General features: G+C 40.5%; 2 protein-coding genes across 5 annotated transcripts in view; one reads left to right on the forward strand and one right to left on the reverse strand.

Annotated features, from left to right (window-relative positions):
- Window positions 1-93: 93 nt before the first annotated feature.
- Window positions 94-23,446, forward strand: radil2b (Ras association and DIL domains 2b). The gene is given in 19 exon segments (XM_063893498.1): window positions 94-491; window positions 1,342-1,544; window positions 3,072-3,234; window positions 5,397-5,629; window positions 6,795-7,243; window positions 9,507-9,803; window positions 9,892-10,296; window positions 11,003-11,040; window positions 11,132-11,331; window positions 11,800-11,912; window positions 17,500-17,761; window positions 18,822-18,994; window positions 20,006-20,150; window positions 20,246-20,430; window positions 21,118-21,496; window positions 21,578-21,687; window positions 21,690-21,773; window positions 21,861-22,000; window positions 22,096-23,446. Coding segments are annotated over 19 exon segments (3,801 nt in total). The 5' UTR covers window positions 94-363; the 3' UTR covers window positions 22,190-23,446.
- LOC134870955 (sulfotransferase 2B1-like) overlaps window positions 22,476-23,467 on the reverse strand; it is a 28,744-nt gene continuing 27,752 nt past the window's right edge. For all 4 annotated transcript variants that reach the window (XM_063893503.1, XM_063893501.1, XM_063893500.1 and 1 more), the window contains one exon: window positions 22,476-23,159. In XM_063893503.1, coding sequence (XP_063749573.1) covers window positions 23,050-23,159 — 110 coding nt within the window. In that variant the 3' untranslated portion in view covers window positions 22,476-23,049. The remainder of the gene's footprint in view (window positions 23,160-23,467) is intronic.

The raw sequence follows: 23,467 nt of genomic DNA on the forward strand, positions 1-23,467 counted from the left end.
GAATTTGACACACTGCCTCCACCAGCAGGGCGCGTAATAACTAACATAATATTAGGGGTTCAGATTTGTCCACTTTTTGAGTTGTTTGATGTGAAAGCGTCACAGAATCAGTGTGAAGTAACGCTGCCCCTGTCGTTGGACTGAACTACGTCAGATCCAACAGCTGGATGAGTGCTGGAAACATCTGCAGCGCCAGGTTCGGAGTGCGTTAAATGAAGCTGGATGGATCCGTAACGCGTGTCCTGGATGAATCCTTCCGGCAATAACGCAGAAAACAGGTTAATGGGGCATAATAGGAACCATTTGTGTTCATTTAAGGAACAGTTTTAATCGCGAAGTAATCCCCACATCCAGCAGACAGGAATGAATCAGATGAGATGTTCCTCTGAGGAGTTGCGATCTCTCCCACCGAGACCCCCGAATTTACCAGCAGCTTCACCGAAGAGACGGTTTGCCAAGCCGGGGAGGAAGACAAGTGATGGCTCTCATCAGTGAGTGTTTACAAACTCATTTTAAGATAATTATGATGAGTAAACAAGTATAATTTGCCACTGGATTTAAAAAAAAATCCATAGATGATTTCATTTCTTATGTCCTTAAACATTAATTTAGAGAGGTACCTGTCCGTCTAACTTTTCTAAAGGTACTTCTGGCAATTCTGCGCTGTAATTGGTTAAGGGGGAGGACTTGAGATGGATTTGATGGAAGGAAATCAAAGACCAAAATCATAAAGGCACGTACATGAATGCATTTTATTTTCAACAAGCAATAAAATAGGATTATACTTTGTTGTTTGACATTTTTCTTGCAGGTTCAATTACAAAATCAACAAGGCAGATATTAAGACAAGATACAAAGAAACAGACATTTATAACAACACTGAAGACAATATGTGCACAAAACAATGCTTCAGACTAGCCTAATTTAATTATGGGACCCTGTATCTCAGATTAAATGGTAACCAGATAAATACTAATCAACTCCTCAGATTAAAATCATAAACATGCTGCCATCGTATTCCTTCAGTGGCCTTTCGGTTGTTCTACAAGAGATTCCTACCAGATTCACTGACATTTATGAATCCTCCATTTTTGGCATTACTGCAGGGAACCTTTGAGCCACAGTGATAAGGAGCTTACAGGCTTGGTGAGAAATAAAACAACACTTCATTATTTCATTAGAGAGCTGGGGGAGCATGGTGAATGACACTGGAATGCATTGTGCTAGACACAGACATGTAGGTATAGTGCATTGTAGCAGGGGGACAGAACAAGGTGATGTAGGTTTTTGGGGGAATCTGATTCAGCTTGTTGACTCCCCTCCGTCTTCTTTATTCTTTAGATCAGCTTCATCCACTGGCAGTTCCTCCACCAGCAGATCAGCAGAGGGTGTGTCCGTCAGACAGCCCAGCAGAAGCCGCATCCGTCGCCAAACTAACCGCCTCTCAGGGGTCTTCCTTCGTGGCACCCACTCCAACTCAGGCTCCATGGCACCGCCAGCAGGCATCAGGATCTCCATCTCCATCCCAGCCAGGAAGGAAAGCAGTACGTCACAGTGACTTTAAAACAATATTATAGCAAATAGTTTTACATTTAAAGGTCAGGTGCGTCTCAGGGAGTACTCTGGGATTACTGTATGTCTTATGTTGTTCTGCAGGAGCTGTACAAGTAACCCTTATAACAAAAAGCCTCTATTACTAAGAGCGGACATGGTATTGGATGTGGCGTTTAGTTGGCATGGAGGGTCTTACAAAATCAGCAATTGGTTGAATTTAGGAAATATAAAGGCCAAAGCATAGAGAGACGATTGATACTGCATTTGCTGCTATTTTTTTGGACCATTAAGTTTCTTCTTTAAATTGCTTTTGTGAGGAACCTGACTTTGTTATGTGCTATGTAAAATTACTGAATTTGCCTTAAAAACAGTGGCAGTCATTCAAACTGCATTTTGTGTGTAGAGGTAAAAGAAGGACTTAAAGTATATGACAGCTTCCTAAGGTCCAAATTTATAATGGTGCATCTATTGTAGCCATTTTCAACTATATAATACATGTGACATTCTATGGTGGCCAACAGGTGCAAACGCACTACAATGGCCCAAAACTTGTTCAAAAACAAAGCAAATATAAAATCACAAATGTTCCAAAACTCCACCAACTGTACAACACACGTCAGCTTTTTAAAAACATTCACTAACTTGAGGAAACATGTGCAGGAAGCTCAACACAGAGCGAAAACGAGGACACTAAAAAGGGATGCACACAGCTAGGACCGGAGGGCTTGTTGACACTCGGGGATTATAAAGTTGGCCAACTGTCACTGTCAGTGGAAATTTACCTTCAAATGTAGGTTTTATTGGTTTATTTTACACTTGTGATTGCATTATTGCAGATCTGTTAGCTAATGTAGCAAGTCATTCAAAATATACTGTCAGAACACTTACAATTATGAAACAGGCTACTGTGCAATAGAGACACAGTTGGCCAGATTAATAATCCCTGAACGATAACAATCGCTCCGGTCCCAGGTATCTGCATCACTCTATAGTGTCCCCGTTTCCGTTGTTGTTTTGAGCTTCATGCAGTGTTTCGTTTATGCGGCACTTTTAGTTGAGGCTGCGCATGATTTGTTAAATTAGTGAAGATGTTTCATCATTTGCATGTGTTTTGGCATATTTGTGTTTTTATATTTGCATCGTTTCTGAAAGTGCCGCGCGTTTCTCATGTTATAAATGTTTTGGGCCACTGTAACGTGTTTGCACCTGTTAACCACAGTAACATTCACTAAAGAAAGTACACATCATTAAATTGCTCGATTATTTAACGTGATTTGAATGACGTTCCATAAAAACAATGGAGGAGCCAGCTCAAGTGACATCTGTGAGCGCACATGCTCAATTATATCCTGTTGCCAAATTAGAGCACTTTGCAAATGTATTCATGTTGTTTTATGATTGTCTTTCCTTGGTTTATAGTAAACGGTAAATCAGTCATAATAAACCACAGATGAGAGTCGTCATTCAAAATCGTGCTCCCTTTGTTGCCATGTATTGTGATGCAGTGATCTGTGCAGATGCTTTAGGAGCGGAAGACCCATCCGAGCTGTCCAATCAGATCACAGCTCCAGGAATCCTGAAGATCTTTGGGAATGAGATCTGTGAGGGAGCGCACTATAAGAGCGTCCTGGCCACCACACACTCCAGCGCCAAAGAACTGGTCAAAGAGGCTCTTGAACGGTAAGGCCATGTGTTATCTGAGCATGTGTGTGCGTGTCTGCTCGCCATATGTGTCTGCATTGCATGTGGGTCCTTGTGTGAGTTTTATTATGTCCATCGATTGCTGTGAAATACCTTTGTGCTGCATCATTTGTATATGAAAGCAGTCAGAGCTTAATGGCGGTTGATGAAAGGAGAGCATGTTCATGTTGATGTGGTTAATATATTTCAGATGAACGAAAATAACCTGACCCTTTGTTCTGGTTATTATAATTGCAGTTCAGTGTGTGAGCAATGTGAGTGCCAAATAGTGTATTAAGTAGTTCTGAAAGGTTTAGAGCAAACAGCAGATCTGTGTGAAAGACAGCCAGTGTTGGCCATGCCTCTGAGAGTGAAAGTCTGTCAGTCTCTGCTTATGTTACAGCCAACAGCATAATGGAATGATTAATATAAATGGAATTCAGCTTGTAGAGGAAGTAGTCAGTGTAAACCTACACTGTACTTGTGACATTTAGATATATCTTTACTGCATCTGTTGTTTAGTAATGGGTTAGCAAATACAGTAAGCGAACAGCAGGATAAAGACTCCTGATAAGATGATTCCTTTATGTTAAGCAACTCTAATGGAATATCTATGATAACGATACAAAGATTAGCTTAAAGTTTGCATATTGAAATGTTTCACATAATAACAACTCTGATATACACTGCCTGGTGAAAAAAAGGTCACACACAGCTTTGATGAAGGCACGCATTCGCTGTGGCATCGTTTCCACAAGCTTCTGCAATGGCACAACATTTATTTCTGTCCAGAGTTGCATACATTTAAAAAAAATCTTGTGTTGATGACGGGAGATTCGGACCACTGCGCAAAGTCTTCTCCAGCACATCCCAAAGATTCTCAATCGGGTTCAGGTCTGGACTCTGTGGTGGCCAATCCATGTGTGAAAATTATGTCTCATGCTCCCTGAACCACTCTTTCACAATTTGAGCCCGATGGATCCTGGCATTGTCATCTTGGAACATGCCCGTGCCATCAAGGAAGAAAACATCCATTGATAGAATAACCTGGTCATTCAGTATATTCAGGTAGTCAGCTGACCTCATTCTTTGGGCACATTGCTGAACCTAGACCAGACCAACTGCAGCAACCATAGATCATAGCACTGCCCCCCCACAGGCTTGTGACCAGTTTTTTTGGCCGGGCAGTGTATAATATATATAAACAATGGATTGAATGGCTAGATAAACTGTTTCCTCAGTTCTTTGCAGTATTTTAGCTCATTAAAGCCTATAACTTTACTGTTCTGGTTTAACCTCTCTTTCAGCAACAGGCTGATTGTTTTCCTTGTATGTATGCAGAAAAATGTGATACAGTTGGTAGAAATTGCTTTAGTTTATACAGCTTTGGAGAAGGTCGACTAGAGGTAGAGGTCTGAAATGTTCAAACCCTACAGATACGGGCTTTAAAGAAACATTGTGGAAGACATGGTGGAGTTTAAGTTACGTTTTCATGTTATGTCAAAGACGTCTATGTATATATATGTGCATAAACATCACTGTACCCAGCATGCTTGCTCACTGACTAGCCTTGGCTAGTCCTGTCTTTTAATAACACATGTTCCTCTGGTCGAGAAAAACGACTGGCACCATTTTCTAACTCTCACAGGTGATGGGAAGGTTTTTTCTTTGGGCGTAGAGCATTTGGCAGCTCCGGAAGAAGGACGTCGCTTCAGTCAGTAGTTAGCAAACAAATGTCCTTGAGCCCCAGTTGTAGAAAAAACTATTCTATTTATTGTTTATTAACATCATCCTGCTGACTCCTTACTCCTCTTAACTGGTGGAAAGGAGCTGCAGGCAATCGACGACTTAATTAATACCCAAAAGGCATTTCCAAAAAAATGCTAGGCTAAAGATTAGCCTTAGCTAGTCTATTGTAAGCCACTTTTTGGTCTTAATCATGGCTCAAAACTGACATCCCAAAAAATGTTTTGAACAGGAGTATCTGCAGGTTAACTTGATACCAGATATGTTACGATATGAATACAGCCACGTTTTCTTCTATCTTTACTGCCTTATTTAATGTTAGGAAGCTAGGAGGACAATTAAGTGGGATGTGCGGATGTTTTCAGTTATTAATTGCCATTTATCATGATAATATTTACTGTGACAATATCATCTAGGTATGGCCTGAGCAAGGAGGAGGCAGACTCCTACGTCCTGTGTGACACCATCGGCTCTACCAGAGATCGTGGATGGAGGACAGAAGGGTTTCGGGTTGTGAGCGACAATGAGAAGCCCCTCCTCCTGCAGTCACTATGGAAACCCAGAGAAGGCCTGGCGAGACGCTTCGAAATCCAGAGGAGAAGCTTAGTGGAGGAGAAGACAGCCAAAGACAAAGACACCATCACTGCTGGTAGGGTGTCCGACTTTGGCCTCGTTTCACACGCGCCACATCCTTATTTGGGGTGGGAGCATGTCTTGGAATAAGAGTTTGTACCATTAAATGTTTTGCCAATATTAAATCCAGTTTTGAGAATTCTCACAGTAAAATGTGGTTTGTTGGCACATTGTTTTTTCCAGTGAACACCAGCCAAGCCACACAGACCAAACTGTATTTTAATAAGTCTGCAGTTTTTCTTTCTTTTCAATTTCTTTTTCAAATTTCTTCTTCATTCTTACTGTAGTTAAAAAGGTCAGTGAAGTTTAACATTTAATTTGCAGACACTTTGTGATTCAATTAAAGTTCCTCCGGTCACACACCCTTTTTTTTACAACATTTAAAGAGGCCCTATGATGCTTTTTGGGGTTTTCCTTTTCCTGTTGCGTGTTATATAGGTGCATGTAAATCGTCTGTAAAGGATCCCTGTGTTCTGTCCAGAGGGGGTTTCTCTTCCACGCAACCCCCCCCCCCCCTGCCTGAAACGCCTCCATTTGACTCCTTTGTTTTGCATTACATAGTGACATCACTATGTAACAGTCAAGCTTCTTTTGGCAATCACTCCAAAAAATGTAACCTGATGATTAACATAATGCCATAAAAGCTTTACACGGCAAATGACCTTATCCGTTGGTATCATCAAAAACCGACACAGCAGAATAATACCCACAACTTTCCGTGGATGCACGGCACAAACACTTCATGGCACAGTAAATGTGCAGGGAGGACCCCTCACTATCATTTCCCCAGCTGTGGTTGACACAGCTGTGTTGTGGTGTGTGTGTGTGTGTGTGTGTCCTGTTGTGTGTTTTGCTTTTATGAATGGCGCAGCTTGTGACAGCCTTCTATCAGTGTCAGCTTGTCGATGCCTGCTGAGTGGGTGTATTTTTTATTTCCATGAGCTCTGTCTTTCTTTCCACTGAGGTCTGTTTCCTGTGTGGGGCTTCTCCGTGTTGACTCTGGCATAAACACGCTCCATGTCCAAATGACCGAACACACACAAACACCTCACAGCACCTTGGGAAAAAAACGGGTGTTGCCCTATCACTACATTCCATGCTAATGTGTTTAATGTATTTATATAACAGCTTCATTTGCACACATTTAACAGGTTATTAATGTTTGTTCATCTCCCTGCTAGGTATCAATGCCCAGGCCCGGAAGCTGCAAAAGAGCCGCTCCAGAGTAACCTCCACGTTCATAGAGAGGACCATGGGGCGTGGCCACAAGCTGTGGAGGAGCCAAAGTGAGATGGACCTCTTAGACTCTGAGGAAAAACAGGAAACAGATCAATGTCACAAGGATCGCAGCGACAGTCTGAATCAAACCTCAGTGCAATGCTACGAGCGATCAAAAACAAGCCCAGAACAGAATCGCAGTCACAGCCTGGCAGTTGCCTCTCAAGGGGACGGCAGGTCGCAGGCCAAAACAGAGACCCTCTGTCCGGCCAGGCTGAGAGGGGAGCGGGAAGGAGAGGAGTCAGAGAGGGAGGAGACGGAGAGCAGCGACGATAACACCACACAGTACTCCATTCACCCTCCTCACGACTGTCCATACCTTCTGCTGCTGCAGGGCTGCAGCCTCACACAGGTATCTCATTCACACACATGCTCCGCGGGGAGGTTGAAGGAGCTATTTTGGGGTCCCTTTTTTCTGGAATAATAAGTCCCATACATGTGGACAGTGTTACTCACAATTTGAGCTGTTCTGTGAAAATCATGGTAATCAGTCCAGATGTGCAATATAAGAAATGTTCTAGTTCTTAAAGGTAAGAGCTTTTTAGGGAACATTTCAACATTTCAAGGCCCAGGTAAACTCCCAAGGTGCATTTCAGCAAGAAAAAACCCATCCTTCAAGCTTTAAATTCAGCTACATGTGCCACTAAATGAGGGTGGCAATGGCACTCTGTTTTGTTCTACAGTGTAACACCAAGGTTTTTTGAATTTGTCACCAATTTCATTGGTGCCTGGCTCATGTGTTCTAACCCTGTATGCCATGCAAAAATTACAGAGAAAATATACATTATTTTTTTAGAAACACACAATAATGGTGCCAGTAACATGTACTCACTTATTATTACATCTTCTAGAAGGGTCTTCTATGTTAAGTAAAATTGAGGAAAACTGTGCATGAGTAGCCCGAAGCCTCTAAAGACTATGGTAATCATAATCAAAAAGAAATTCATCAATTTTTGGAGAACGCACCATCCCTACCCAGTTTGATAGATATTGGGAAGATAAGATATTCATCCCTGTGGGGAAATTTAGGAGTTTATACAGCAACAGATAGAGAAAGAAAAGCAATACAGATTCAAAAAATAAATTATATAAAGGTAAGTAACGGTTTCAAAACAAATTGTTAGAACAAAAAATAATTAAGTATTAGCTGGCCCCATGTACATTTCGTATTGTTAAATATGTTTACATGTATGTGTGCAGAAAGTAGTAGTAGTCAAAGTTATTGTTCAAGTATATACAGTAAATCGTTCACCATTTAACTTGGTGTAACTTGTTAAACTTAAATATCACTAAGCTGTTAAACACTGTTGTATAGTAGGGTGTAACCCCCAATCGCCCAACCCAAAAATTATGATCATGGGATTACTATTGAAAGTTACTCAGGATCTTGCCGTGAGTGTATCTACAGGTTAATTATACCATATAAAAGTTGTTTACTGTAAAAAAATCAAAATCATTAAGTGATTATTAATCATCACATGTGGCAGTAAATCGTCAGACGCAATGGAAGGCTTAATGGTTTTGTTTAGCTAGATACCTTGGTCTGGATGACTCGTTGCTATTTAATTTGTAGATTAAGCACCAACTAGACCAACTCAGATGTTCATGTTTACCCCCATACCACCTCTTATAATAATGACTGAAATGGATGCAGTGCTTCAATACAAAATGTTCTTTGTGCATTACTTTTAAATAGATTAATTAAATACTGTGTTCTACCTGATACACACTCTAAGAGCTGCTTTCCTAACAGCATGTTATCTCAGAGTAAAGAGAGACAGAGAGTCATTGTGAGGTCAGTCAACAGTAGGTAGAAAAATGTTGTGTCATAACACTGATCAGGAAACAGAAAAAGACTACCCTGGCTGCTTCCTGGCTGATTACAAATGGTGTTAATGGTGCGCAACAGCCACACACATAGCACAGAGCAAATATTCATATACTGCTGTGATTTTGACTCTGCGTCACAATTGTTTTCCCAAAAGACCTCTCATAAGAATACACTAGTGCAAGGTTCACCAAATCTATCTCTGGATTTATTTAAATCTGTCCTGTTGGAAAACACTGAACGTCCAACATAACAACCGCTGAACATTGTGCATGCTACTTACTGTGATAAATCAAACATTGTTTGTCTAATAAGGCTCGGATCAAGACTATAATTCTAATGCCTCCACATGATCAGACTGCTTTTACTCACTGTGGTTTCTTAGCTGGTCAAAGTCCAGCCCAAAATCCAAATAGATTCAGTTTAATTTTCTCTATACCTGAGAAAATAAGGAATTATTCAGTTTCTGGGCTTTGGTTTCAGACAGACTAATTCATCACATTGTTGCAGCTCTACAATTGTAAAATATCTTTAAAAAATGCAGCTTTTTTAAGATACTTTACAAATGTTTACTTGGATTAGACATACAACAGAAAAGAGGTGAGTTGACTAGTTAGTATGAGCAATTGGTAAGGGTAACAAAACCAACAAAGAAGAACACAACAGCACCAACAGGAACATATCAATTGAAAATCTGAATGAAAACGAACTGGAAACAATGATTGTGAGTTGAAATCAAATGTGATGCATGTTGTGTGCTAACTTTGTCATTAATCGCTCTACTCAGGACTTTGTCATCTACCTTCTTGCTGGGCCAAAAGTTCTATTTGGTCGGCAGATTGATACTGAAGACAAGGCGAAGCCTGACGTCCTTCTCTTTGCCGATGACACTCTCCTGAGACACTGCCATTTCAATCGCCATGGCGCTGGCGGCCCCACCATGCTCTCCCCCTGTCAGGACGCCGTGGTGACGAGAAATGGCGAAGTGTTGAGCAGAAAAGTGCAGCTCAACCCTGGTGATGTCATTGGGATGGGACAGCACTACCTGTTCCTATTTAAAGATCCCTTTGCTTCAACACACAAGGTAAGAGTGAGATGCAGAAAAGAAAGGAAGATTGCACATATCCACGTACGTATATTTCATGATTCTTGTTTATTTTTTGGAAATTCAGGATGTTTACAATGCTGCTCCTGAGTCCTGTATGGCTGCCGTCCCCTGGATGCTGAATCCTGTCACTACAACAAGCCACACAGAAGAAATTATCCTCTGCGACACATGCATCACAACCTGCTCTGAGATCAACAGTCCCAGCTACAAACAGTCCATAAACAGAGGCCTGCTCTTTTCAAAATCCCCTGAATGCCACATCCTGACTTTGCAGTACGAGAGTGGAGATGAGGATCACATTATCAGGGAGATATTTGCCATGGGAAGGACCAGTAGCAACGACAGACCCCCCCTTACTGTAGCATTTCTGCTGTGTCTGTGTGTTCAGCACTCAGCCTCATGTCTTCAAACCTCAGATCTGCGCAGGCTGCTGTTGCTCATAGCAAACGGGGTTCAGACAGCCATGTGGGTGAGTTGTGGAGCAATGGTCTGAAAAATAATCGTCAACTGATAACTGATGATGTAATTTTCCATTCAAAAACCATGCAGTTACAGCCTTTCAAATGTGGAGATATCCTGCAGTTTCATATCATATTCAGGGGAATGTTTTTTGGTTTCGGACTGACAAAAGAAGACATTTAAAAACATCATCTTTGACTTGTGGAATTCCACCAATTTCTTAATTTTTACAGGCTAAACGTTTAATCATTAATAAAAATAATGCTAGGTTAACGTCCTAGTGAATTGCGGTAAAAGAGATGCTATAGAATGTGTGCCACTGTAAAATAATTTACTGTTATACATTTCTCCTGGAATTAAAGATAAAACAATAAAGCACAATGGAAAAAACAGAGAGAAAAAACGTGACATAATGAAATGATCACACTTGCATTTAAAGTAACTTATTGTCCTGTTATCAGTTTAGCTTGCTATCTGCTGGTTTTGCCAATAATTGACAGTTGACAGAACTCCCAACAATTTTAGGATGTCAAATCTCCTCTTAAAACTCACTATAAAGACTTATTTTATACATAATAATTCTGCTGCTTCAACTCTATGTGACTTCTTTGTGGTTTACCAGATTTATAAAGATTATTTAATATTCCTGCCAGCTGCATAGCTTATTGGTATAAATGGATGTTACTGTTATGAATTCATGTTTTGTTGTCGTACAGGAGCACACCAAGGACCTAGCTGCAGTGAAACCTGAAGTGTAAGCAAACTGTACTGCTTTATGTTCAGCATCACTTACGTTACATTAAAGTTAAGATACTAATCTGTAGAACTCTTCGTATGTATGGCAGGGCAAGTGTTGATGGTGAAAGCTCAAACCCAGAGAACCTCAGCCCGCAGAAGGTTGTGTCAGGCCTGCGCCCCCTGGTGGTGTGGATGTCCAACAGCCTGGAGTTGCTGCAGTTCGTGCAGTACCAGCTGCCTGTGATTCTGCAGTGGAGAACCCAAAAAGAACAGGGACAGGACGAGAACAAGGAGGTGGAGGACCGGGGTTAGTCATCTGTTGAGCTTCGAATTTCTTAATTATTGTTAAAGTGAATTTTTTCCAACCTTAAAAGAAATATCATGACCACATAGATGTGTATTAATGCATGCCATTTCGGCTTATGCTTTTGTCTAGAGTGACTTACACAGATTTCAATACCATGATAACAGTACCAATGGGCTGGGTATCAAACCACTGACCCCCTGATTGGTTGATGATCATTTCATTCTTTAGCCACAGTCACTTTTTCTATAATAATGATTTGTAGAACTTTGTAAAAAAAAAGGAAGGCGTTCAAGGTTCAAGGCAAGCTACAGTGTAGTTATGGCAAGGAAAATCTTAGGTCCCGTGCTAAAAGTAGTGTGAAAATTAAACCAAAGTTTATATTTTATTTCCCTGATGAAAGGAATAAAGTTGCTTAGAGAAACTTTTCTAGTAAAACAAATCTTTCACTGTTTATGTCTCTGATTTCAGCCCTGTTGGAGAGGCATCTGTCCTGTGTCGGTTCAGCCAGCGAGGAGACGGTTGCTGGCCTGGAGGAGGTCATCATGCTCGCCTTCCAGCAGTGTGTGTACTACATCACCAAGGTGAGAGGACGACCCAGCACATACCTTTAGCCTACACAGGATTATAATAGACGTACACCATTGTCTTGCATGGTAAACTCAACATCTACCTTACCTTAGTGAACAAGGAATTGTTCTCGACCAAAATAGTTCATGCCTCTCCCTGATGATTGGGAAGTGTCGTTTTTTAGAAAAGACAAATAATCAGACACAGGCTGAGAATAAAGAGCCCAGTTAGCAACTCTCAAAGCTCACTAAAGACCCACCAGTGACAGTGCCAGTCTGCCAGACCACACTGAGGGCATTATGACACAGAGACAGACAGAACATAGAGGGTCTGTTGTGTTGTTGTGTGTGTGTGTGTGTGTGTGTGTGTGTGTGTGTGTGTGTGTGTGTGTGTGTGTGTGTGTGTGTGTGTGTGTGTGTGTGTGTGTGTGTGTGTGTGTGTGTGTGTGTGTGTTTGTGTTGGGGGAGGATGAAGGAGTCCAAGTGAGGGACTCCAGACACTGCCAAGCAAGCTTTATATGGCACCCTTTGAGGACTGAGAGACAAAGACATGTGTTGCCCATGTAGACTTTCACTAAATCCATCGGAAAAATGGCAGCAAGCGTGCAGATTAAAAGATTGAGCTTGTCTCCCGTTTTCTAGGTGCATCACTACTGCGAACTACCGTAGGGTGCTACCATCTAAGTTGAAAGTTATGGGAGTAGTTTAAAGCCAAATTGAGTATTGCTGTGCCATGTGGTGGAAATGCAGTTTAAGTAATTAGAACCAGCGTTTTTTTCAGCAAGTAAAAGCTGCTCAAGGCAAGATTTTAAAGATGACCTCTTGACCTTATCAACACTGTTATATTCATATAGAAATAGATCAGATTTGTTGGTACAATGTCAGAGGGGGTGCTGCTAATGTTATAAATAGAAGCAGTTCATCAGCTCTATCAACCATCTTAAATCATTAAGGGTTAAACTCAGTCTTACCATTGTCATCACCCTTTGTTCCAAGACTGCCCAGCATCAAGCTGAAGATACAAGTTAGTGACTAGCTGGTTACCATTTAACAGCACAATAAACAGATATTTATCTCAATGGTTGATGGAGACCAAAACAGAGCTAAAAGGAGAGTAAATATTAAAGTGCAAAGGAGGTTTTCTCAGTTTGGTTTTGTTTGACAGCATTTTTTACAGAAATACAGGAATGTTTCATGAAACTTATTGAAAGGGCACGGGCTGAAAGGGAATGCTTTAGATTTGGGACTCTTAACTGCTCTTCTTGTTACCATTACATATAATATCCTGCTTTATATTTTTTGTGTACATTTTTGTCTGTCTATCTATCTATCTATCTATCTATCTATCTATCTATCTATCTATCTATCTATCTATCTATCTATCTACCTATCTATCTATCTATCTATCTATCTATCTATCTATCTATCTATCTATCTATCTATCTATCTATCTATCTTTCTATCTTTCTATCTATCTATCTATCTATCTATCTATCTATCTATCTATCTATCTATCTATCTATCTATCTATCTATCTATCTATCTATCTATCTATCTACCTATCTATATTTTACTCTGTTTATAAAGTTAAGTAACAACGCTTTAAACACTCTGCTTGAGTGTGCAGAGTTTGTTTCAGACTATTTTCTAACCGAGTGTTACTTGGAAAAAGAGAAAATGAAATGAATTGTAGTCACATTCATTTGTGTAGAGTTTCACTGGAGCACCACACCCATAACATGGAAGTGTGCCGGGAAAGTTTCAGACAGTTTTCCAGTTGGGCTGTGTGGGTGTGGGCAGAAATACCATCCAAAAGAATACTAATGCGGAGATTGGCCTACTGTATTCACTCGTTCTCAGACAGTAGCTGAATTAGGAATAAACGCTGATAGCTGAGCTGCATGTCCACTCAGATTTTTTCCTGCAAGGCCTGACGTCAAAGGAAACATGTCGAGTAGTAGCCACATCAGAGGTCGCACTAACACAGCTCTGGTTCATCAGTTAGCAGTAGCCATGCCAAGGTCTTACACGTCTCTGGGGATTCAGACATACAGGTCCAATGCATCTTCTGTGTCTGTTTCCCATGCAGGAAGGAAGTCAGTGATATGGCATTGTATATCTAAAGAGGAAACTTTAGGAATTCCTGAAAAGTTGCTGCCCTGCGACTTTTGGACAGCACATTTTTTTGCTCGGTGCAGGAGGAAGTGATTATCCAACTACCTGCCCAGACAGCATGTACTGTATGTAGAATTTAAATTATGCCTTTTTTTGTTATGATTATGCCAGAAAATACGATAACAGATATTCAAACCTCAAAAGAAGCTTTAAATGTAAATAAAACTGACATTATGTACATTATTTACAAATTAGTGTAGCTGAGGCTGAGGAAAGCAGTTTTGTTTTGCAGGTTTATATTTTATAGACTTTGTTCTGTTTTATAATTGTTTGTTTGATATACACTACGAAATGTGTGTGGCTGCCAAAGGACTGCAGATGGAAACGAGCATTTAGCTATAATCTGGCGTGTAGCATCTTTTCTCTCTTTAAGGTTAATGTATTTCTATGCATGGTCCTTGTAAATAAAGATATAAAATAGAAGAAGACATAGCATATTGACATTGAACAGAGTGGCGGCTAACATGAGACCTTGACATGCTGGTGGGGTTAGAGGTAATGTTAGTGGATTACCAAACTCAGTAAGGTTCATCTTCTAGGGAACTCGAATGTCTGTACCAAATGTCATGGCAATCTGTGGAATAGGTGCTCAGTTAATTGATGGACTGACACACATTGACTTTATAAACACAGTATTGCTGATGATGAAGAGGCGAAGGTAAAAGCACAAATCATAACGCAGCTGAGGGTAACCTGACGCTGGCTGTGATGCACTTTATTTTTGCCCCCTGAACAAATCAGTATCAGAATCAAAATCAGAATCATTTTTAGTAGGTTTACACATACGAGGCATTTGAATATGTGGTGCATACAAAGACACAGAAAGAAGAATACTTAGCAAAACAAAATTGAATTACAATAGGACTCATGATGGCTATTTAAAGAAACTATTTTAAGACTTTTATAACAAATTAAATATATTTACATATTACAAATACTGTATATATATACTGTATGTACTTAAAGTGGAGAGCTGTGCTGATAGAAGAGGTAGCATGTAGCAGAGATGTGCAACATGTGCATGATTTACAATTTAAAAAATAACAAGATCTTGTTTGATGAGGCCGGTAGCAGAGGGGAAGAAACTGTTCAGGTGGCGAGAGGTTTTGGTCCTGATGGAGCGCAGAATCCTTCCAAAGCGAGCGGGGTAAACAGTTTGTGTCCAGGGTGGGAGGGGCCGGCCACAATCTTCCCTGCCAGCCTCAGGGTTCAAAGCAGGAACAACTCTGTGTCTCCTTACTCTGCGGATTGAGATCTCTACAAAAATGTTGTTGTGGAGCAAGCACCATGCTTTCAAGGGTAAAGCAAATTTTTTCGGATTTAGCTGGGACGTAGTCTCCGTTTTTCATGTCAGACTAGGCGTGTCGTGTCATCCATCATGACTGTCACTTCACAGCAAGCTTGTGTGAGGAATGTGATGGAGTCAACAGTGTCAAGCTGAGGGGTAATCTAGATAAGGCCTAATGATTTACCCTAGTACATATCCTCTCCCTTTACTGGCAGTGAGTTGACATAGTGATTTATGTCAGGGCTCATGTCTGACCCCGGGTTCAGTTTGTGGAGGAGAGATTTTATTTTAGGTTCCAGTTTTAAAACAAGGCAAACTGATCTTTTTACCCTGCCATCAGACAAGAAAAAGTAAAATAACTCTTCTCTTTTCTGTGGTTACATTTGATAAATCTCTGTTTATTTTGGAGTACTTCACGCTCGCCCATCCGATGTGAGGGTAATTGCTCTGGGATGGAAAACAAAAGGCGCCACTGGTGTGCAGCTATTCCAACTAAAAGACATGTCATGACGGGTACAGACGCAATTTAAAAAACTTGTGGGCAGACTGTGTGTTTACTTGCCCGTCATAGTGAATGTGCAAGTAAACAGACAACAGAATACCCATTTAATGTTTTGAATGTGGAATAATGCATGCCATTGATGCATGTGGTAATCCCAGTATGAATGAATCTCCTCTGGCTTGACTCCGCTCAGCAACATTTTCCAACCAGAAACACTTTCAGGAATATTTCACTTAATGTTTTCCATTGTCTCAAATGTGATGGGAGCTGTTATGTTCTACTGTTCGTGTTCAGCCTGCTCTGGCTGCAGGGCCTTACAGTACATGTAAGATGATCTGCTCAGGGTGGATTCCTTCAGAACTCTTCACTCAGCAGTCCTGTTGCAGCAGCGTGCCAAGCCCACATGAGCCATATTCAGCTTTTTAGGAATGTGAATCTACAGCCGGCTCTGGCCTTCGGAAGCTTTGTGGGTGTAAGAGTGAGATTGGAGGGGAAAGGGGATGTCTGTGTACAATTAGCCCGAACAAAGCTATCGTTGTCCGGGCAAGCTCTCAAGAGAAGTGAGGACCTTTGGCTGAAAAGGAGGAAAGGCTTTTCTTTATATATGTGCAAGCTCCCAGGAAGAGCACTGGCCGTTGAAGCAAGTATTCATATGGGCAAAATAATGGGACTACACTTCCGTTCTAGTCCATAACGTAATTTGGGGCCAAAAAGTATTTTTCCCGTTGACTTTCGTTGACAAGAGAGATGACTGTAAATCAGCAGATAATACATTTCTATAAAGAGGACACATTCTGCTAATCTTCAGGTTCATACTTGTATTTTGTGCCTGTACTGGGACATGTCTCCATTTCTCCACTTAATGTTGAAGAAGCTCTTTATTTTTCTCATACTGGCTGTGCTGCAGCTCCTCTTTGCACCTTCTGTCTGAAATCAGAGCCCAGTCTGCTCTGATTGGTCAACTAGTTAGAGATTTGTTGGGAATGTCACGCCCCTTAGCATATCATGAAACTGGGATTTCAGCCTTTGCAGACCATTTACATGCACAAAAACTCACCACATGAAAGGGAGAACCCCGAAAAGCATAAAACGGCCCCTTTAACTTAATCCATTACCCAGTTCAAACACGTATATAGCCCGTTTTATCATTGGAGTCTAAAAGTTGTGTGCGCTACAATCTAAAGTTATTATACCTTTCCTTTCATTTGATTTAGCGGAGACCCGTAGATCGGCGGCGTGGCTTAAGGCAAACACAAGTGCGCATGCTCTATGGGCCCAAGTCCCCGGATAATTCAGGTTCTTTTTGGTACCTACAGTTTGTCCATTTTTGGCTTCATATGCATCTGAGCTACTTTCAAAGGAATGAACGGGGCCCCACCTCCAAAACTATGTCCAGATTTTTTTGTTCTAATGTTATCATCTATGTTGTAGCGTAAGAAACACAGACAGAAATGCAGATGCAGTATGGGTGGTCTGAAAGTTTTACTTTACCCCAGTGATCAGAACATCCACCACACAATGTTAACTTTTCCAACCTCAAATTGACCCACAAAAATGTCAACAATCTTCCACATGGAAGAGTAACTCCCATTCTGATCTGCACAGTTCCTTTTAACCAACCCATTCTGTCTTTTCAGGTCCTCTACCCCGTCCTGCCCGGCCTTCTGGATTGCAGCCCATTCAGGGAGAGTCCTGACCAGTTACATGGCGAGAGAGCTTCAATCCTGGGTAGCGGTGCCCTGCAGGTCCCTGGTGAGATCCAGCATCTCGTGGATGTTCTGACTGACACCTGGAGACTGCTGTGTGACTGTCAGCTCCACCCAGAGATCTCCTCACAGCTGATCGGCTACCTCTTCTACTTCATCAACGCATCCCTCTTCAACTCACTCATGGAGAGAGGTATCAGTCCACATAGAGTATATCAGCTTGGTACACATAACAGTATACAGGTTTACTGCTACTACTACTACTAGTTCTTTTTTGATAATAATTATTTTGTGGTATGTCTGGAAGTTACCATTTGCCTAATTGTTGTCATATTACAAACTAGATGCATATAAATATAGAAAGATTATTCTAGGTTTTATGGAATTGCAACACTGCTACCTAGTGGGCGCTACGTCACATGGCAGTTGCTACAGAATTTATTCCACTTCTTTGTAATAACTACTCAACTATGAGAAATAACCCATGCAGAATGTATTGAATCTTAAGGTATTTCATCTGTAGAGTTGCACCATTCTGTATTCATTTTGCAATCCACCCACTCAATGAAAAGTATTACAAAGACAAATGTCTTAACATCTTTTGACGTCCCAAACCTCCCTAGAGACATCTATCTTTAAAAGCTTGTAACAAACACATATTTAAAGCAACAGTAATTTCCTGAAACAGCTTAGAATGTCAAATGTTATTCAAACAAGATGCTAAAGGGAATTTGATGCTACTACTTTCAGCTGTGGAATAAAATATCTTTTATTTAGTATGCTAGAACGAGCGTTGGTACCACAAAGTCATAAAAAAAACAATATTTTGAGTGTTCATGGTTACGACACACACACACACACACACACACACACACACACACACACACACACATACACCGACACTTCTTGTGAGTATTTCCAGTAAGTATGATTTTGTTCCCTTTCATTAGATTTATTGACAACAAGTATAATATAGACTGAAGTCAGTCTAATGCTCAGTTCTTGCATACGTCAACGTTTTTGTTGTGGCAACAAAGGTAAAGTGTAACCTGTCAACGAGGCAGATTTCAGATGTTTAATGAATACAGATCGCCTAGAATAATGGGAAATACAAACACATTTAATAACATGACTTCCAGGGTCAACAGCAAAGATGAAAGACTGAAATGTGTTGCTGTAGACCTAAAAGTTGAGAAACTAAGTCAATGAACAAAGAATGATTTAAAGTTGATTTCCTCCTGATGTGTTCACAGGCTCTGAGCCAGGTTTCTACCACTGGTCCAGAGGCGTTCGCATGCGGGCCAATCTGGACTTTCTCCTGGAATGGGCCCACATAGATGGACTGGGGGAAATCGCCTCGGAGCATACACACACACTCTCGTCAGCTATCAATCTGCTGGCTTCACCTAGAAAGAATTTACTGCAGGTAAAACACACACACTATACATTCTGCTGAGTTGGGTTTATCCTACTATAAATAATCAGCAGACACATAACAGGCTAAGGATTTAGAGATGTGATTTCTGCAGAGGGGTTGAAATATGATATTGCTTTTAAATCTAAAGTGTTTCTGTACAACGTTAAATATCCAAAACAGTCAAAAACTCAGCTCATATGCCTCATCTGTACTATGTGGGTGTGGTTTGATTAGGTTAGACTGTAGAAATAAATCTCTAATATATTCATATACAGTCTTTGGTCACAACCCAGCACTTATTATAAATAAATCCTGAAGAAATTATGTTAATAATCTTGTTTTTTATTGAAAAAACAATGTGCATGATACATTTACGGACATTTTTTAAATGAGATGTGCAGCAAGATTTTTTACCATGTGTACCATGTGGTAATATTCTGTGGGCAGTCCACAACCATAACAATGTCATGTTTGAGGTTGCCGTGCACAATCGTCCTCAGTTGAAACAGGGCTGTGGTATTTTAGAATACATTTAATGAAAGCATGCAGGCATTGATCCAGGACCTCAAAGTTTTTACAGACATGGTTTGTGTCAGAGACACCTTAAGTTTGTGTGAAGGAGAACAGAAAGAGAGAGAACACAGAAAAATTCTCCAAAATTTAATATTTCGTTAAATATGTATTGTACCCTTGCATGATCAGATTAAATTATTAAATACTCCTAATTTAAAGGGTTATACATTGGGACAGTCATGGCAGCAAAGTCTGATGATTTCCCTATGAGTGTGTATGATGTGTGTGTGTGTGTGTGTGCTTGTATAATGCATGTTGTGGGGGCCTACATTAACACTATCACATTGTGGGCACTCCCCTTCCTTTTGGGGACCATTCAAATTAATTATTATATTTTAGGTTGAATACTTAGTTTATGGATAGGTTAAGGTTTAGGTAACTAGTGGTTATGGTTTGTAAGGGTTAGAAGTTAAATCCTCTTAGGTGATGTTGTATTTGCTTTTGTAGACATGTTGGGTGTCTTTGCGCTCTGAATACCCTGCCCTGAGTCCGGCCCAACTGCACCACCTGCTGAGTCTCTACGGCCCAGCGTCTCCCTGCAGACACAGCTGGACTCCCTCTGTTCAAGACCAGGCTGCAGCACACCAAACTGGTGAAAGTCAAAAACACAACAATATGATTATTCACAACATTCACCTGAGTTTTTTCCCCTAATTTCCAGTTCATTTAATGTAATTTTTTCCTCAGCTGATATACTGGAGAGTTTTGACACCCACCACCCTCTTGTGCTGCCTGATGGGGGTTACCAGTTTGAACTGGGCGGGCAGGTAACAGATTCAGCTCTTAGGGAACAGCTGGACAAGCTAAAAGAGTTCATGTCCAGTCTTTCTAACTCAAAGTGTGATGAGGCCCCAGCTACCAAGGAACAAGAGGTAAAACATTCATATCATTGGATTTTTAATAGTATATATATATATATATATACATATATAAAATGCAGAATATAAATAATACTAATAGGGCTCAGTAGGTAGAGCGGCAGTCAGCCAATCGGAAGGACGGAGTTTCCCATTGGTGGATGTCAAATTCATGGGCAAGATATCTAACCCTAGCTGCTAGTGTGACTGGGCTCTTTGGCTGCTCCCAAACACTAAAAAAGTGCTTTATATAAATGTAGTCCATTTTCCTTCCAAAATGGGGTAATATGATTTATGTAAGATAGACATAAACCCTGAAGTAAAAAACTCATTTGACATCACTCATTTATAAAACCTTTTAACAGCTCCCTCTGTTGAAAAGAAAGGCTCATTACAACTTTTGTCACATAAGCATTAGTTCTGCCCCAGACCTGCAAGCACAATTTGATGCTTAAAATTGGTGGCATTCACCTTTAAAGGATGCCAGTTCAAAATGTGGTTTTCCAATTGATGTAAACCACTGTTAGGTACTTTTTCAAAAACTGCTAAGCCAAACAACTTCACACTCAACACGTCAGTAGGTTCTCAAAAATACAACTGCCAAGTGGGAAGTCTATCGGAATAATGGTTGTTAAGAAACTCAAAGAACATACAGACAGAGACTCCTTCATTTCTAGTGAGATGGTTATTTTTGCCATTCAGATGGATATCGTTCCAAAAGCCAGTCGGGAATCCTTGGATACATCGTCAGTTGAGGCTATTGTCCGCCAGTCCCTTTCTACCACCTTTGTTGCCTTACCTCCATCACCCCCATCCCCTCCCTCACCGTCATCCACGCAATTCCTGGATGAGTTCAGCTCCTGTGGTGCCATCCTTTTGTCCCAGAAGCTCAGAAATCTGGAGCTGCAGACTGGGGGAAGCAGTGAGACGAGGACAGCTCTGGACACCTCCTGTCTCCTCACTCCACCCAACACCCCTCACATCGGAGGTTCTGTTCATTTGGTGAGGGAAGACCAGGATAAATGGATGAATGGGGAAAGTGAGACACTTCTCACCTCTGATGTAGATGCACATGATGAAGGTACTGCTACATCATCATTCATGGTTGTGTCCTGTTTGTCAGCAATAACAGAAAACTAAACATGCTTTATTTTCTACTCAGGTGGATTGGTGTTTGAATGTCTGTCTGCTCTTAAAGTAGACCGTTTGAAGTCAGACTGCCCCAGGATGGGAAGATGTGTTGAACTAAAAGAGGAAATGGGGGAGGATGACATTATGACGACAATAATGATGAGGTTTTTAGCTTGGAGCTGGAGCGAGGGGAAAGAGGACTCGGTCTTGCCCTGGTTGACACAAGGGTGAGTGAAAGAGATGTAGACCAACACACAAAATAGTAGCACATTTTAAGTGCCTTTTTTTAATGAATCTTTGACCTTTTGTTCCAGGACACTCCCTTGAAGGTGAAAGGCATCTTTATCCGAGCTGTAGTGCCGGACTCTCCTGCAGCACGCTGTCAGAAGCTGTTGCCAGGAGACAGGATCCTGGCTGTTAATGGAGTCAGTCTGCTGGGACTGGACTACCACAGGTTATAAATATTAAAAATGTTACAAACTCATGTTTAAATATCGAATACAGGTTGTTGTCTTCTTCACCTCTGTGTCTCTGTTTTGTCTCTGTCAGTGGGAAGGATCTGATCCAGTCATCAGGTGACAGACTAAGTTTACTGCTGGCCAGATCTGACTGGATGACTAAGGCTGTACAGACTGAATGCTGACAGCCTTTGTTTATTGTTTCTTTTAACCAAGACTTCATCAGCGCACTTGAGGACAACTACACGATCTTGCTCAACTTTCAAGCTCAGGACATGTGCCGTGATATAAGTTTACTGTATGGGTGATGTAAAGACAAAAATGCACTATAAAATGAGTCATGTCCTGTCCTTGTATTTAGCACTAGGTTGTATTTGCTTATTTTCATTTACATTGTAACATGATATATTGATATCTATATTTGAGTTTGTACTCAAGTGAATACAGAATATCGATTTCAGACTGCTTAACTTGTGTTGAAATGTTTTATTAGTCATTGACATCTTCTTACATTCTCTATAAGGCAAAGTGAATTCAATGACACTTTAAATTCTTGGTATGACTATGTGTGATATCACATTTGTGTTGCTATAAACTTACATATTCAAGTAAGGACACCTTAGGGTCATGTACTTTATTCTTTTATAATGCCAAGTCGATCCGAGGTTTTTCTACATCAAATATCTACAGTCTAATATCTAAGTCTGCTAATTCGGTTAGCTTGAATGTGATAATACATGACTAATCGTAAATCTATCATCAGTTGTTCACAAAAAAGGTTAACACCTCTAGGTCCGACAAGTGTAACAAGTGTTAAATTGATGAATGAAGAAGTGAGAAAGTTGCTCTTGCATAATTCATGAAACCAAACATCTACAGTAAGACATTCAAATTGAATAATAAAAGTTTAATGAGAGTTTGTCTTTCTGCACTTCCGCTGCCACAAACCTCAATAACCAAATGTACATTTTAATGAGTTGAATCTAACTTATAGGTTTCTTTGCATAATTGGATGCTGGAAAAGGCATTGCTTAAATATTTCTATTTACTCCCATGCAAATTTGTATTGGAAATCTTTCATTTTGTCCTTGTAAACAGTGTCAAAGTACTCTGCTTCTGCCACAGTTAGTTGGTTTTTCCAGTCTCCAGCAATTCCTGCAAAAAACCCCCATCATAATTCAGTTGAAGAAAATCATTTCAATCTTTTTGGAAATTAGTAATATGTTCTTACTATTTAGAGATCGAGCATGCCAGTTTCTACGCTACGACTCACTTACAGCATCCATCTCCCGAAGAGTCATAGATGACTCAGCACTTATCATAGCCCTGGCCCCAAAGACATTTAATGACCATGACTACATACACTATTTCAATATAAGTTAGAAATCTAAAGAAAAATATCAAATAAATGTGGTCAGTTTTTCCTCAAAAGTCACTTTGTTGTTATTTTTCAGATATTATGC

The sequence above is a fragment of the Eleginops maclovinus genome, chromosome 10, assembly GCF_036324505.1.
Source record: "Eleginops maclovinus isolate JMC-PN-2008 ecotype Puerto Natales chromosome 10, JC_Emac_rtc_rv5, whole genome shotgun sequence".
Lineage (NCBI taxonomy): Eukaryota > Metazoa > Chordata > Actinopteri > Perciformes > Eleginopidae > Eleginops > Eleginops maclovinus.